General features: G+C 49.8%; 1 protein-coding gene across 9 annotated transcripts in view; it reads left to right on the forward strand.

Annotated features, from left to right (window-relative positions):
* The window catches only part of DYSF (dysferlin), a 248,303-nt gene that overhangs the window by 172,799 nt on the left and 59,910 nt on the right, over nt 1–15,594 (forward strand). For 5 of the 9 annotated variants that reach the window (XM_083187755.1, XM_083188146.1, XM_083188073.1 and 2 more), the window contains 3 exons: nt 377–538; nt 2,515–2,680; nt 15,104–15,180. In XM_083187755.1, the coding sequence (XP_083043881.1) occupies nt 377–538; nt 2,515–2,680; nt 15,104–15,180 (405 nt within the window). The remainder of the gene's footprint in view (nt 1–376; nt 539–2,514; nt 2,681–15,103; nt 15,181–15,594) is intronic. The other 4 variants (XM_083187910.1, XM_083188223.1, XM_083188390.1 and 1 more) reach the window with 1 other exon arrangement.

The raw sequence follows: 15,594 nt of genomic DNA on the forward strand, positions 1-15,594 counted from the left end.
TAAGTGTACCGTGTCCCCTCGCTGCGCTCGGCACACTATTATATTCTCCCGCCCCGCCGTAGTGGATGGTAGGGTAGGACATGAAATACCGCCTGTCGGCACATGTCGGCTAAAAAAAAAAAGGTGAAAAACTCATGTTGACCTTTTGACTGTCGACCTTCCCATTGGTAACCTAATGCTTGTGTCGACCGTCCGACCCTGTCGACCTTACCGATGTCGATTTGTTTTAAGGTGTCGACCTTTAGTGGTTGTCTCGCTTGTGGTTATTCTAATAGAAGGGTTTCCCCGCTCCCTTTCTAGTGGTTACAATGACGAGACGATGCCAGGTATTAAACAAATCATTGAAATGTAATCTTTATGCCCACTCTGGCTGCAGGTTTTGGCATGGGGTCTGAGAAACCTTAAGAGCTACCAGCTGGCCAGCGTGACGTCCCCCAGCCTCATTGTGGAGTGTGGCGATGAAATGATCCAGTCTTGCGTTATTAAAAACGTCAAAAAGAACCCCAACTTTGATGTGTGCGTCCTCTTCATGGAAGTGGTAAGAGCCTTAATACAGTAAGCAGATTTCTCCCCCGGCCCTCGCACGGTAAGGAAGCCCAGGTGCCTATAAAACCCCTCTTGGCCGAGGTTCAGCCACTTTTACAGGACGATATTCCAGAGCTGCGAGAGAGCCGGCATGTGTTTCTTATATCACAAGGTAGGAGGCCGTTTATCACCAGCGCTGGGAATATTACCCCGGAGGCCTGGTGCCGAGGGCTGGAGGGATCGCATTAGGATGAGATGCAGAGCCTGAGTGCCAGGCTGCTGAGCCTTCTCTGGTGGCGCGACGGTCACCCGCTGCTGATTACTGGGATGCAGCCTGAAATAATAATTACACCCGGCACATACTGTAGGGTTGCAAAGGTCTGATTCACAAGAGCTTACAATCTGATCAATGAGGAATCAGCTACATAAGAATTGGGGCTTTGCATTCTGAAATCTGTTTATTGAGCTTTTGTTACAGATAGTAACTACAATATAATAATAATGATGATGATAATAATAACAACATGCATAATTATTATACACTATTATCAGAAATCCTGGCTTTGTGTCTCCATTTGTGCTAGTTTACATTGCTTAGTGCTAGATTTATCAAAGCATAGAGGGCCAGATGTACTAAGCTTCAAAAGTGATAAAATGGAGAGTGATAAACCACCAGCCAATCAGCTCCTGCCATGTCGCAGACTCTATACTACCGCACCCCGGCACAGCAGCTGGGATTTTAACCCACACCAGCGCCTGTGTGTCCCATAGAGGACAATTGCTTATGTCACAGACTGTGTTTGAAAAATGTCAGGTAGGAACTGATTGGCTGGTCGTTTATCGCTCTCCATTATATCACTTTTGAAGCTTAGTGGCCCAGAGAGAGATAAAGTAGGAAAAGATAAAGTACCAACTAGTCCGCTCCTAACTGTCCTTTTTCAAACACAGCCTGTAACATGACAGGTGGAAGCTGATAGGCTGGTACTGAGGGGTAGATGTATGAAGCAGTGATAAGGGAAGTGAGCCAGAGGAGATGTGGCCCATGGCAGCCAATCAGCTGCTCTGTATAATTTTATATTATGCAAATTATAGATGTTACTTCGGTGCTGATTGGTTGCCATGGGACACTTCTCCTCTGGCTCCCTTCTCCCTTATCACTGCTTCATACATCTACCCCGTATCTTTCTCCACTTTAACCTCTTTTCTTAGGGGTGCTTGTACAGACGCCACCTTCTCTATCACACGTTAGCAGATGGTGCTGCCCCTTGTTCCTGTGGGCGTTGGGACACAATGCTCCCACATATGAGGCTTTATGAATGGCTGACATGCCTTACACAAGCATCTTGTGCCAGATGGCAAGGTGCAGAAGTTGCCCATAGTAACCAGATTCTCACTATCAGTTTATTAAGCGTACTTGAGAAATGATAGCTGGAAACTTATTGGTTGACACTTTTTAAGGAGGGTTGTTACAAAATGAGAATGGTGCACAATTTAGTACCAGATGCACTAAGTCATAAAATGGAGAGTGATAAACCACCAGCCAATCAGCTCCTGCCTGACATTTTTCAAACACAGTCTGTGACATGACAGGTAGGAGCTGATTGGCTGGCTGTTTATTGGTGTAGTACGGGGAGAATTATGTGACTTTGGGCCTGATTCAGACCTATCTGCTAGACCAGGGCTGGGCAATTGCGGCCCTCCAGATGTTGAGGAACTACACATCCCAGGATGCTTTGCATTAGTTTTGCTATGTGGCCATGCTGAAACTGATGCAAGGCATGCTGGGATGTGTAGTTCCTCAACATCTGGAAGGCCGCAATTTCCCAGCCCTGTGCTAGACTGTGTATATTTGCTGCCTAGCAAGCAGGTAAATGCCACCTCGCTGCTACCACGTTCCTTCTCTTTATGGAAATGAAGGCCGGTTGTTTTTCTGTACAATGGCTGTAGGAACTCGCAGGACGCTAACCCTTATATCTTCTTCCTATGCAGAGACTGCCCAGAGAAGGCCTCTACTGTCCTCCCATCATCGTAAAGGTGATTGACAATCGGCAGTTTGGGAGGAAGCCGGTGGTGGGACAATGTACCATCAACTCGTTGGAGGAATTTTACTGTGATCCCAATGCGGAAGATACAGATACGGAGGAAGGATTCCCCGGTAGGTATACAGTCATGTACAATTATACCGTCTCATGATTCGCTATGTACGCTGGGACTCCATATTCCGCTCGGATCAATGTCACAGCCACCTCATCACAAATGCTCTCTGTTGGGTTTGGGACTCTTGACTTTGTTGACCCGTCCCATCCCAATAAGCCAGCTACCTGTCCACGCATTGCTTCGAGGGATTCGTTTCCTGATCACTTTCTCTCATCTGTGGTGACGTAACCTCACGGAGCAGGTAACAGAGAATAGGTGATCCCGGTAGCAGGCACCTCCCCCCCCCCCCTCAAACACACGCAACCTCTAATGTGTCTCATACATGGAAGGTGACGCGTGAAGCTAGGTCTGTGTCGCTCGCCACGGCGATGGATACAGCCCCAGCTCTGGCACACTCTCCTCCGAACGCTTTGTCTTTACCTTGGGCCCGCGCCAGGATTTACAAGTCTGGACACCCCGTTTTCTTTATCCTGGCAGGCGTGTTTTTTATTTTTTTATTTTATTTAATGTAACACTCAGCTCACCGCCTTCCCCACTGCGAGAATAATTGGTGTTTCTTTTGAATTCAAATAATACTGTGTTTTCAAAGAGTTTTTCCCCCTCTGGTTGGAAATATTACTAGTAGAGGTGTGTTTTCCTTAGCCCGGAGCGGCTCGTCTCGTTAACACGTCAGGCCCCAGACTTACCAATAAGCCATGTGGATATTGAGGTGTCTGCCTATTAAATAGGACATCCCATAGCACAGAGCTGCCATTGACTGCTTACAGTTTAATGATACTTTTCCAACGCAGAACACAATTCTTCAGAATGATCCTGGATCTCCGCTCTCCGGGCCAGCCACAATATACATGCAATATCAATTATGGGAAGATTGCAGATTGCAGGGTTCTCAGTAACGGGATGATTTCTGCAGACGACATAGAGCGTAATGTAATATATACAAGGATATATGAGGTCACTGTGGAGTCGTACACTGTAATGGAAGGAGTGTCACTGTCTGATTGCTGCTATACAGGATCTTTATTGCTGGTGCGTATGTAGCGGAGGGGACTGTTCCTGCAGATTAGAAGGGTCAGGTGTATATTTTGCTAAAGGTCATGTATGCAGTTGTTTTGCCCAAATGGACAGAATTATCTAACCAGTGTGTAATGGATTGTGAATGTGGTTGGAAATGAGGGAGGAGCAGACAGTACGAACATCAGACACCGTGCTGCCACCTGTTGGCTGCCTTTCTGTTGCATCTCATATTTCCCATATACTGTACAATAGCAGCATAACGGGCAGTGGGGGGTAATTCAGGCCAGCTCACTGGGCTGCGTATATATTCGCTGGCTAGCGAGCAGGCGAGCGCCAAACGCACACCGATCCCACTGACCGAATCACCGCGTGAGGATGCTAGCGGAGGTGTACGCTCACACATCCGCTCACGTGCAGCCGCACAGGGGGAAAAAATCATTCGATGGTCACTCGCCATTGAATGATTTTTCCTCCCTTCGCATATGAAAGTAATGCCGCCCATAAACGTCCTGCTGCGGGCGTGTGTTCTGTGCTTAACTAGCACGCATCGCAGTTACACATCGCAGTTACACATCGCACAGCCCGCATTGGGACGTGTATGGGCACCTTGAGCCTGGGCTTACTTGTATCCTGCACGTAGATTAGTGAATTGGGGAAGGGCGCTGGCGTCATGTGATGTCTGCTTTCGCAGGGGTATGCCCACCGTTTTTGTGGGAACGCCCATGAAATGCTGTGACCACCCCCTGCCTGTCAATCATTATGCAAAGCCCCGGGAGTGTAGAACTCGCCGAAGGCGATCGCTCCGGGGAGGTGAACATGCACATGAGTGACACACTCTTCCACCATCCAGGACGGGGCCGGATTCAGATCTGTGCGAACAAGTCTGAATCGGCTCCAATATCTGCTAATGGACCTCTGGCCGAAGACCCAACACTCTCAATTTCAATGGGATAGTCCTGATCTGATGGGTTAATCCTGATTTGATGGGATAGTCCTGATCTGATGGATTAATCCTGATTTGATGGGATAGTCCTGATCTGATGGGATAGTCCTGATTTGATGGGATAGTCCTGATCTGATGGGATAGTCCTGATTTGATGGGATAGTCCTGATCAGATGGGATAGTCCTGATTTGATGGGATAGTCCTGATCTGATGGTATAGTCCTGATCTGATGGGTTAGTCCTGATCTGATGGCATAGTCCTGATCTGATGGAATAGTCCTGATCTGATGGGATAGTCCTGATGTGATAGTCCTGATTTGATGGAATAGTCCTGATCTGATGGGATAGTCCTGATCTGATGGGATAGTCCTGATTTGATGGGATAGTCCTGATCTGATGGGATAGTCCTGATTTGATGGGATAGTCCTGATCTGATGGGATAGTCCTGATTTGATGGGATAGTCCTGATCTGATGGTATAGTCCTGATCTGATGGAATAGTCCTGATTTGATGGTATAGTCCTGATCTGATGGGATAGTCCTGATTTGATGGGATAGTCCTGATTTGATGGGATAGTCCTGATCTGATGGTATAGTCCTGATCTGATGGGTTAGTCCTGATCTGATGGCATAGTCCTGATCTGATGGCATAGTCCTGATCTGATGGGTTAGTCCTGATGTGATAGTCCTGATTTCATGGAATAGTCCTGATCTGATGGGATAGTCCTGATCTGATGGGATAGTCCTGATTTGATGGGATAGTCCTGATCTGATGGGATAGTCCTGATTTGATGGGATAGTCCTGATCTGATGGGATAGTCCTGATTTGATGGGATAGTCCTGATCTGATGGTATAGTCCTGATCTGATGGAATAGTCCTGATTTGATGGTATAGTCCTGCTCTGATGGGATAGCCCTGATTTGATGGGATAGTCATGATCTGATGGGATAGTCCTGATTTGATGGGATAGTCCTGATCTGATGGGATAGTCCTGATCGGATGGGATAGTCCTGATCGGATGGGATAGTCCTGATCGGATGGGATAGTCCTGATCGGATGGGATAGTCCTGATCGGATGGGATAGTCCTGATCGGATGGGATAGTCCTGATCTGATGGGATAGTCCTGATCTGATGGGATAGTCCTGATTTGATGGGATAGTCCTGATCTGATGGAATAGTCCTGATCTGATGGGATAGTCCTGATGGAATAGTCCTGATTGGATGGGATAGTCCTGATCTGATGGGATAGTCTGGTATGTTATGCCTTTGGTGCTCGCTGCAGTTAGAAGTTGAGTTGAGGTTTGGGAGGTTGGAGGTGGTAGTTTTCATTGTAGCACAGTCTGTGCTTCTTCTACAGTCTGGTCTGTATCTCAAAGCAGGAATACAGACCAGAGTGTGATAGAAGCACCACAGCAGAGAGGACTTTATGGGTTTGGAAACGTGACGTTCTCGTCACGCCTGCATTTGAGTGGCCGCTCCACTGTTACTGCTCCCTGACTGTCACTCGCTTAGCAAATATATCCTCACTTACAAGACCATTGCAGCAGATGTGCAGTGCGACTTATATACAAGCTCAGTGGGTGAATAGTCGGCCATCAGCATACAGCGTGGACATGGAAGTCAGTCCTCACACCCATGACACTCACAAGACGGATCAGTTCTGAACAATCGCATGGTCGCCTCCCAGTAACCACCAACATTTCATGGGACAAGTGATCTGCTAACTGATGGGTTAATTAGTCCATACCTGCAGCATCTGTCCTTGTACATATGTGTGGAGGGAGGAAAAGTGGCCCTTGGTAACCAATCAGCACTGAAGTAACACCTATAATTTGCATAATAATATACAGAGCAGCTGATTGGTTGCCATGGGCCACTTCTCCTGTGGCTCACTTCTCCTCCCTTATCACCGATTCTCTCCTCCTGTGTTCTCTGATGGCTGACAGCTCAGAGCAGTAACTGCACCCTGCGATACCTGGCATACACACGCGTCACTATAAATCACATCTGCTTCATGTAAATCGTAAAACGATTAGTGGAAATTTCTATATAAAATGTGTAAAACCCACCTCAGTGCAGCAGAGGTGTTATCCCACTGTTATCAGTTTATCTCCAGCCTGGCGTTATAATGTTCTCATACTGGCAGCGTATTTCCCCCGCCGTTCCTTTATGCTCAGCCAGAACCCTATATTTTAATATAGTGTATAAAGTTCTATAAATATCTCACCATGTGGTGTATTTCAATATTTGGAGAAGGATACAGCTCTGTTTGTGCAGTTACCCAGAGTAACCAATCAGACCTTCGCTTACATAATAAACGTTTACCGGCTGGTAGTAGGCTACTGCTGATTGGATGTTATGAGTTACTGTACATTTGTACCCCAGTGAGACAGAGCGACCTGCCTGACCACACCCTATTCAAAACAAGCTGCAAGGGAAATCAATTTATTATTTTGTACAGCAAAACGGCAAACTTCACAAATACTGTACAATAGGTACATGAAAGCCTAACAGTCCTCATCCCAGCTCCTCCCCCCTCCTACTCATCCTCATTTGTGCCAGCCACTCCCCTTTCAGAATGTAAGCTCTTGCGGGCAAGGCCCTCCTTCCTCTAGTTTACCCCCCTGTCCCTTTCCTGTCCATCCCAGCCCCCCGTCAGGCTCGTTCAGACTGGTGTGTACGTCTCTGTATTGTACCTATGCTTCTGTGCACAGGCATGTTCCCATTGATCTGGGATCAATTCAGTTAACTACGAAAGGGGCAAATTGCAATGTTGTGGCTTTGAATGAACTTGCGGTTAATTCAAAGGCTGGGCCATGCAGTCACCAAGCATCCATTAGAGTGTAAGCCTGCGAGCCAAACTCTTACCTCTGTCTGTGTGTCATTACCCTGTCTCGCTTTATTACTGTGCCTACCTAATTATAAAGCGCAATGGAATAGGCTGGCGCTGGATCAATATATGTTTGCATAGAAATAAAATAAACTCCCCATCAGGTATCCCCAGGTCCACACCTTTCCATCTCACCATAAAATTAACCTAAACCTTAACACTAACTTATCTAATAAAAAAGACACAGACACAAGTGCTGGCGTTTCAAAATGAATGTCAATTTATTTTGACAATTAAACTAACTATATATATAATGGTGGCGGCACCAAAGAACGGTCATTATAGGAAAGTGGGGTTAAAGATGTTACCATACACACCATCGCTGGTGATCGCTCTCCCCGGTCATCCACTCGTGCTAGTGGTGACCACCACCCCGGGCGGGAGCATGGCCGATGACCATCGATGTCAGGAGAGAGCGACACCCCACTATCTACACACACACACATCAAGATCTTACAAGGATGACCGTTCTTTACCGCCGCCGAAGAGAAAAGAAATAGGGAAGGGTGGGCGGGGCTTTTTCAGACAGAGGAAGAACTTCCTGTGAGTATGTTCCTTTTCTTCCCTGTCTATACTCCTCCCACAGCTCTGATAGGCCTTGTGCCCATCCTATTAACATATCAGCTGACCTTCCAGCGTAACCTGGGGAACCATCAGGGGTTTATGCTCACTCAGTGCTTAATCAGCATTCGTGGTTCTTAAACTCCCCATCAGGTATCCCCAGGTCCACACCTTTCCATCTCACCATAAAATTAACCTAAACCTTAACACTAACTTATCTAATAAAAAAGACACAGACACAAGTGCTGGCGTTTCAAAATGAATGTCAATTTATTTTGACAATTAAACTAACTATATATATAATGGTGGCGGCACCAAAGAACGGTCATTATAGGAAAGTGGGGTTAAAGATGTTACCATACACACCATCGCTGGTGATCGCTCTCCCCGGTCATCCACTCGTGCTAGTGGTGACCACCACCCCGGGCGGGAGCATGGCCGATGACCATCGATGTCAGGAGAGAGCGACACCCCACTATCTACACACACACACACATCAAGATCTTACAAGGATGACCGTTCTTTACCGCCAAAGCTAGGCCCTAAGCCGCAGCACCGCCACCAAGTAGGAAAAACGCTCAGCACTGTGTATCTAACCAACTAAAGACATCGCCCAAAAACAGAGCCACGCCCTCCGGGCTCAGATGAACACCATCGCTCCTATACAGCGCACTCCGCTAAAAGCTGATGGCGTCATGGCGAATAACACCCCCGCCATTGGTCAGCAGATACTTCTCAACTGCAGGGTTCACCGTCTTCCGTGAACGCTCCAGGCGGGGGCAGGACATCGCATTCCTTCACACTATCCTCGATATAATGGAGGACCACACCAACTTTCATGCAGGCAAATACAAAGAAATAAAATAGAGGTCCCGCACAATCACTGAGCGTAGCTCGAGAGCGGTCACCCGCCCTAAGTCATTGCCACCCAGGTGGAATATGATGACTCTCGGGACCCCAAAATTTCTCAGGGCTCGAATCAGCCCAGCCTGCAGCCCTTTTCATAGCATACCTCTCTCTCACCCAGCCACCTAACCTGCCCAGCTTGACCAAACACGCGTACATCAGATACTATGTTTGCCCTGGAAGCCCAATAGACAAAGGAATGTCCAATCATCCAAATGGACTTAACGTCCTGTCGACCTGAAATATTTATAAAGAGGTTAGAAGGCTGTCGACAAGCTTGCATACCATGCATTCCCACGCTTGTTAGAGAGAGGAATGAGAAAAACCGTGGCCGACCAGCTCTTGAGGCACAAAACACACCGTCTGGAGTAAACTAACAGGTACGCCATGCCAGATTGTAATTATAGCCGAGTTGTGCCCCCAGACGGATGTGAAAACACACCTCAAGGCCCCCACTGTAAGTTGACGAGCGCTTATGCGTCCAGTCGACCATGGTGAAAAGTGACAGATAAAGCTGGCCGAATGTACCTCCGGAATGCTGCCGAGCGCCATCGACCCAGAGATTGAATCTCTGCGTCGGAGCGGCCCTCCGCAGCCGCCAAGGTAGCAGCCCCAATCCTAAAGGAATGAGACCCGAATTCCTTAGGATCGAGACCCGTGGCCTCCAGCGCCCGTCCCAAGACGTGACAAAATTGGTATTTGGTGAGCGGTGACCCATCCTCGTGCATCAGCCATGCGCCTGGAAGGTCCGGGCGCACCTGGGCGAAGGCCGAGACCAACGTCACAGGGCACGCCCTTTCCACCGTGCACGGGAGCAAGGACAGCCACCGCCCCCTCCCAGCCTGGTCCGTCTTAGATCGTCGCAGGTGACATAGCACCGAATCCACATGGACCACCAGGTCATCCACGGTCAGTGGTGAGGGCATTCGCTTTGACGGCGCCACCAGCTCCCCAAACCTGAAGGCACCATGATACGCCGTTGCATACGCCATTCGGAACAGCAGGACCTCATAGTCAGGCCAGCAAAATGTCCCTCAGGGCACCCAGCAAGGCTGGGAGCAATGTCAAATCAATTGGTCGCCTGCAGTCTGGGAGTGCCGGCGAGGCGCGCAGCCGTCCACGCAACGCACTGGGCACCAGAAAGGACCGGGACGGGTCCGCCCTACCATGCCGATAAAAAGAAAGGCACCCCTGCCAGCATCCTGCGTACTGAGGCAACAACGCCCCAAGGAGTACCAACTCCAGACAACGGCCACCATAGCCGCACCAGGTGTCTTACCTGCATGAGGGGCAGACAGCCTAAACTGTTCCCCCTCGTGCCATCCTTCCTGATGGCACCACAATGTCCCGGGCATGATAGCCCTCATGGCTAGCCCCTCCATTCCATGCTAATCACCTGAAGTGCCTGCCTCCGGCATGAGGCTCACCTCTGTGGACATGCCAGGGGTCCCAACAGCCGAGTTCCAGGAACAACCACCGGAGGAGGATCTGGCCCGCCCTGTGAGGCCTAAGTGGCAAACGGCCTGAGCTCCTGTGCCACTGCACACGTTGGGGACACAATTACGGGCGCCACACTGAAGAGGCTGTAACCCCAGGCAGCTCATCAGGGCAGGCAAAATAACAGGGTTGGGAGCTGGCAGAGCCCCAGTAGGGGAAAGCCCAGACCTGCGGTCCATGAAGGAATTCAAAAGGGGCCATAAACTGCTGTACTCTCTTACAGGCAGTAGGTGGCAGGGGCCCTACACCGCGCCAGCCCAACAAAGGGGAAGTATTTTCGGGAACTACCCGAGACCCCCTTTCAGCGCTGCCTTGAGGGACCAGCCCGGTCCTCCGCAGCCATCGTCGCCTGGCCGGTCCTGCAGAAGGCATGTCCCCGGGGATGGACAGGAGTGACTGGGGTCCCACAATAGGGGAAGGGGGGTGGCCGTCCCCGGTAGCCTGCACTACCAGCCCTACATCCCTGTCACACGTCACCCCGCAGGCCAGTCTAAAGGGAGAATATACAAACATCTCACAGTTGGAGCCATGGTGGGAACCAAACCAATGCCATCGGTGCTGTGAGGCAGTGATGCTAACCATTCCACCATCTGTACTGCCGGGAATGCCAGCGGGGCGTGCAGTGATCGTGGCAGTAGTACCCCGCCCCCTGCCTCTAACGGCCTCACTATATAATATGGTGGTGCCCCTTATGGGAGTCGAAGCCTGCCACATGGCGTTAACCATCGCGCCAAGATGCTGTACCTCCCCAATGTCGGGGACTGGGCAGTGGCATCATCCCAGCGGCCCTGCCGCCCCCGGGGTAGTTGCGCCATGGGCACTAGCTCTGCCCAACCCCCCGGGCTGCCAGGAGGTCCTGGCGCCATTGCCGCGGCCTACCCCTTAGTGATGGGAAATCTAGTTAATTTTTTTGACTAATTCATTACGATCTAGTTCACCCAAAAGATTAGCTCAGAAGACTACCATATATATATACTCGAGTATAAGCTCACTTTTCGATAACATTTTTAATGCCGAAAAAGCCCGTCTCGGCTTATACTCAAGTGAGGGTCCCACTCGAGTCAATAAGCTTTCCCAGTATGTGATGTAGACTTAGGTGCTTAGTCTTATATTCGGGACGACCTCCACTCGAGCCTACCTACGGCAGTCCGTCCGGCTCACTATACCATCAGAGACTGAGAGGAGTGATTAGAACTAGATGAACCAGACTAAGGCCCTTATTCTGGTTGGTGCGGTCGAGCCGCATATGCGGCTCCGACCGCACCAGACGAATCCCCGCCCACCCTACGGATCGCCACGGCCGTCCGTACACGGACGGCTGGCGATCCGCATAAAAATGGTGGAGGCTACGCCTCCACCATGGTGGGAGCTGCCCCCTGCATTCGATGGTCGTCGACCATCGAAGGCAGGTCCGCACGCCGCGGCAGCTCCCGCAAGCTGAGACCACACGGACAATCGTCCGTGTGGTAGCTTGTATGGGGGCTGAAAGCTGACATCCGGCGACGTCAGCTTTCCGCCCCCATGAGTTGCGTCATGCCCTCATTAGCATGCGTACGCCCCGCGTTTGCATGGGAACGCCCATGAAACGCGGGGCGTATACATAGGGAAATGAGGGCATGAAGCCCCTCACTCCCCTATACGCCCCCTTTGCGGCGTAGTAACGTTATGTGCGGCGAATTCGCCTGCACATGCGCAGATTGACCTCTGCGCATGTGCAGACGGAAAACATCGGCGGTACGGCCGCACGCGGGCCGTACCGCGCGAATCAGAATAAGGGCCTAACTTATTACCCGCAGAGCAGGGGTTTTTATACTAGCTCATTGGAGGAGTAATATTCTTGTTAGGATGATCAGATGGGAATAATCTGATTTATTAAACCTATTTTAGAAGCAGTGAATTATACAGCACCCTTATACCCCCTTCACACTGCGCTGAACGGAATATTGCCGTTGTTTCACAATTTAAACACGTTTAAGGCAAACAGAAAGTGCAGAGTTGATTTACCAGTGAACGATCACCGATATTCCAAAACGGTCCTACACGTTTTAGGGCCATTGTTATGCAGTGAGAGTGGCTCGAAACGGTATTTAGCAGAAACAAACATCAGACTACAGACCCGTCCCCTACCTACTGCCCTGAAACGTGTTGAGGGGATCAAACGGGTTGATTGATGTGAATGGTATTCACATGGCATTCAAAGCAGCCATCTACTGCAATGTCAAGGCTCAGACCTGTCTCGAATACCGCCTTAAATACAGCTTGTGGAGCGTTTAGGCAGTGCGAAAGCGCACTATAGGGACCTATTCTTTGTTTAGCTCTGCCAAACTTATCCCCTTTTGGTTATTATTTTAACTTCCATAATATGCAATAAAATACCCAAATTCAGAGTAATATACTGTCACTATTTTGCTTTAAAATACAGTATTTAACATGTCCCTTTTCCCCAATGTAACTGACTTTAGAGAGAGATAAAGTAAAGAGTTTGCAAAATATCCAGTCAGTTTCTGTCATTTATCTTCCACAGCCTAAATGTGACCGAAGCCGATCGGTTGCTAGGGGAAACTGCTCCACTTTATGTATTATGAAGGTTCATACCTATCCCTCTTTGTCCTGTAGAGTAAACAGAGCTACAGTATATAACATCCTATACATGATTGGGAGTGTAACTCGTGACCTAATATGAAGGCAGCATGGCAGTGCAAACTATGGCTCAGTTCCATACATGTGCCTGAGCAAGGCAGTACCACACATGGCCGCCCAGAGGCACTGTACAGCCTCATTATGGCTGTATGAGTCAGAGATTCGTCTAGGGATCTGTAGGAAGGGAACTAACTGAACTACTGAACTATTTACATGACTCACGAGTCACCAGTAGATCCGCAGAGTCTAGACCATGTCTGAGCTCAGCAGTGCCCCTTGTGGCAGCAATCATGCACTGCCTCCTATGCACTGCATGAGAGCTGAATAACATGGCTGCTGCGGAACACCTACCCAGATCCCAGCAGAGATTTGCACAGCAGTATGCTCAGGCCCCTAGGGGTGCCAGCGGGGGCTGCTGGCACCATCTGGGCCCTATTCGGCCCCTGACCTCCTCCCCTGGCTCGCCCACGGCCTCTACCCGGTCTATTAAGGTGGGAGAGGGGGCTCCGGAGGGGAGACCCCCTTGGGTCAGCCTGGAAGCCAGGATGGGACTGGATGAGGGGCAGAGGCTGGGCAAGGCCCTAGCATAATGGGGCTGAGTGGAGGTGGGCTGTCTCCCTAGCGCGAATCCGCCTCTGGCGCTGGACCGGGCGGAAGGCCGCGATCCAGGCCTAGCGGCCGCGCCAGCGTTTTGTGCGGGGGCCTAGCCCTCTTCCGCGTACTTGTGCGGCACGGGCTCTACCCCAGCCCGACCCCCCTGGACGGCGACCTCCGCCGTGCGCGCCGCGGCCTGTATGCGCTGTACGCGAGGTCTGGCGCCGGGCCGCGTCATCAGCCGGCGCCGCGACTCTCGCGTCAGGCTGTGCGGGCGGCTCAGGAGCCGCCAGGCCTCGACGCGATCTCCTCCGGTCCCCACTGGAACCACCAGGGACCACGCCGCTAGGCCCAGCGACCTCCCAGGCAGCCTCCGCACGATCATGAAGGCGGGCAGGCGGGCGGGTAGCCCTGCGCGGCCTGTAGGCCATGATGCAAGTGACCCAGGTAAGCGATCACTCCTGGGCTAGACTAGCTAGTTAGAGAGGGACAGATGAAGATAGAGAGGGACAGATCTAGAAGACAGAAAGAGAGAATATATAGATTAAGGCTCCGTTTGTAAAGCCAAAGAAATGTCTGCTGCAGAGCAGCCTTGCCTGATCCTGCAGCAGCTTTTTCAGACAGAGGAAGAACTTCCTGTGAGTATGTTCCTTTTCTTCCCTGTCTATACTCCTCCCACAGCTCTGATAGGCCTTGTGCCCATCCTATTAACATATCAGCTGACCTTCCAGCGTAACCTGGGGAACCATCAGGGGTTTATGCTCACTCAGTGCTTAATCAGCATTCGTGGTTCTTTATCACTGCAGCAAGTGGAGCATTTACTTTAATAGTATATTCAGAACCATTGTATGTAGTTCCCTAGTTTACATGATGTTAGATTGTAGGGATGCCAGTACACCTTACGTCCCACACTATCCCCAGTTCATATTATGCCACACTTCAGACCCACCTATTAATACTGTGCCACATTAGAGTACCCTCCAGTTCAAATTATGCCACGTTACCGTTCCCAAGTTCAATTTAAACTATAGTGCCTCCATTTCATATTATGCCGCATTCCAGTGCACAGTTCTTATTATGTAACATAACGGCACTCTGCACATTACAATGAGTAGATGAGATTATGCCACATTACACTGGCCTCCCGTTCATATTATACCACATACTGTGGCCCCTTACCATTCTAATATCCACTACTACACAATCCTCTCACTGACTTTGGATCGGAGCCAATTGCATAGCAGAGAAATCTGGAGAATTTGTACAGGCGCCCTAAATCTCTGGGCCCCATAGCTACCCTTATCCACTCACGCACACACATAGTACATCTGTGCAGCCAATAATGACATATCTGCGCTTGTCATGTCCCCAGCAGATGACGTGAGCATGACTCCGCGGGATGAAGTTCTCATCGATATTGATGACAAGGAGCTGCTGATACCGAGTCAGGTAAGGCCGGAGATGTGACCTCATCTGTTACCGTACAGAGCAGATATACAATGGCTAGGAGCTAATAGCCGCTCTATTTATCACTTCCCTGTAAATCGGATTATAGGGGAACAGAACGGAATTGTTATTTATAAACATGGCAGCCGTAAAGTCTCAGACAATGGCCAAAAATCAAGGCGCATTGTTTGCAGTGAATGTTGGATGACGCATGGCACAACAGCGTCTCATTGTTCTCAGATCTGTCCTTGTGTAGATTTGTTTGTTCCGTTCGCCATCACCAGTAAATGTTACAAATGGTTTTCCTGATCCCATTGAGGAATGTGTTTGTTTTCTTAAATCCATGTGACATGTGCCTTCTATTATTTTAAAAATGGAGGGGGAACGTCGGCTGCGGTATCTAAGTAATAACATTTG

This window comes from Crinia signifera, chromosome 1 (genome assembly GCF_055691185.1).
Source record: "Crinia signifera chromosome 1, ASM5569118v1, whole genome shotgun sequence".
Lineage (NCBI taxonomy): Eukaryota > Metazoa > Chordata > Amphibia > Anura > Myobatrachidae > Crinia > Crinia signifera.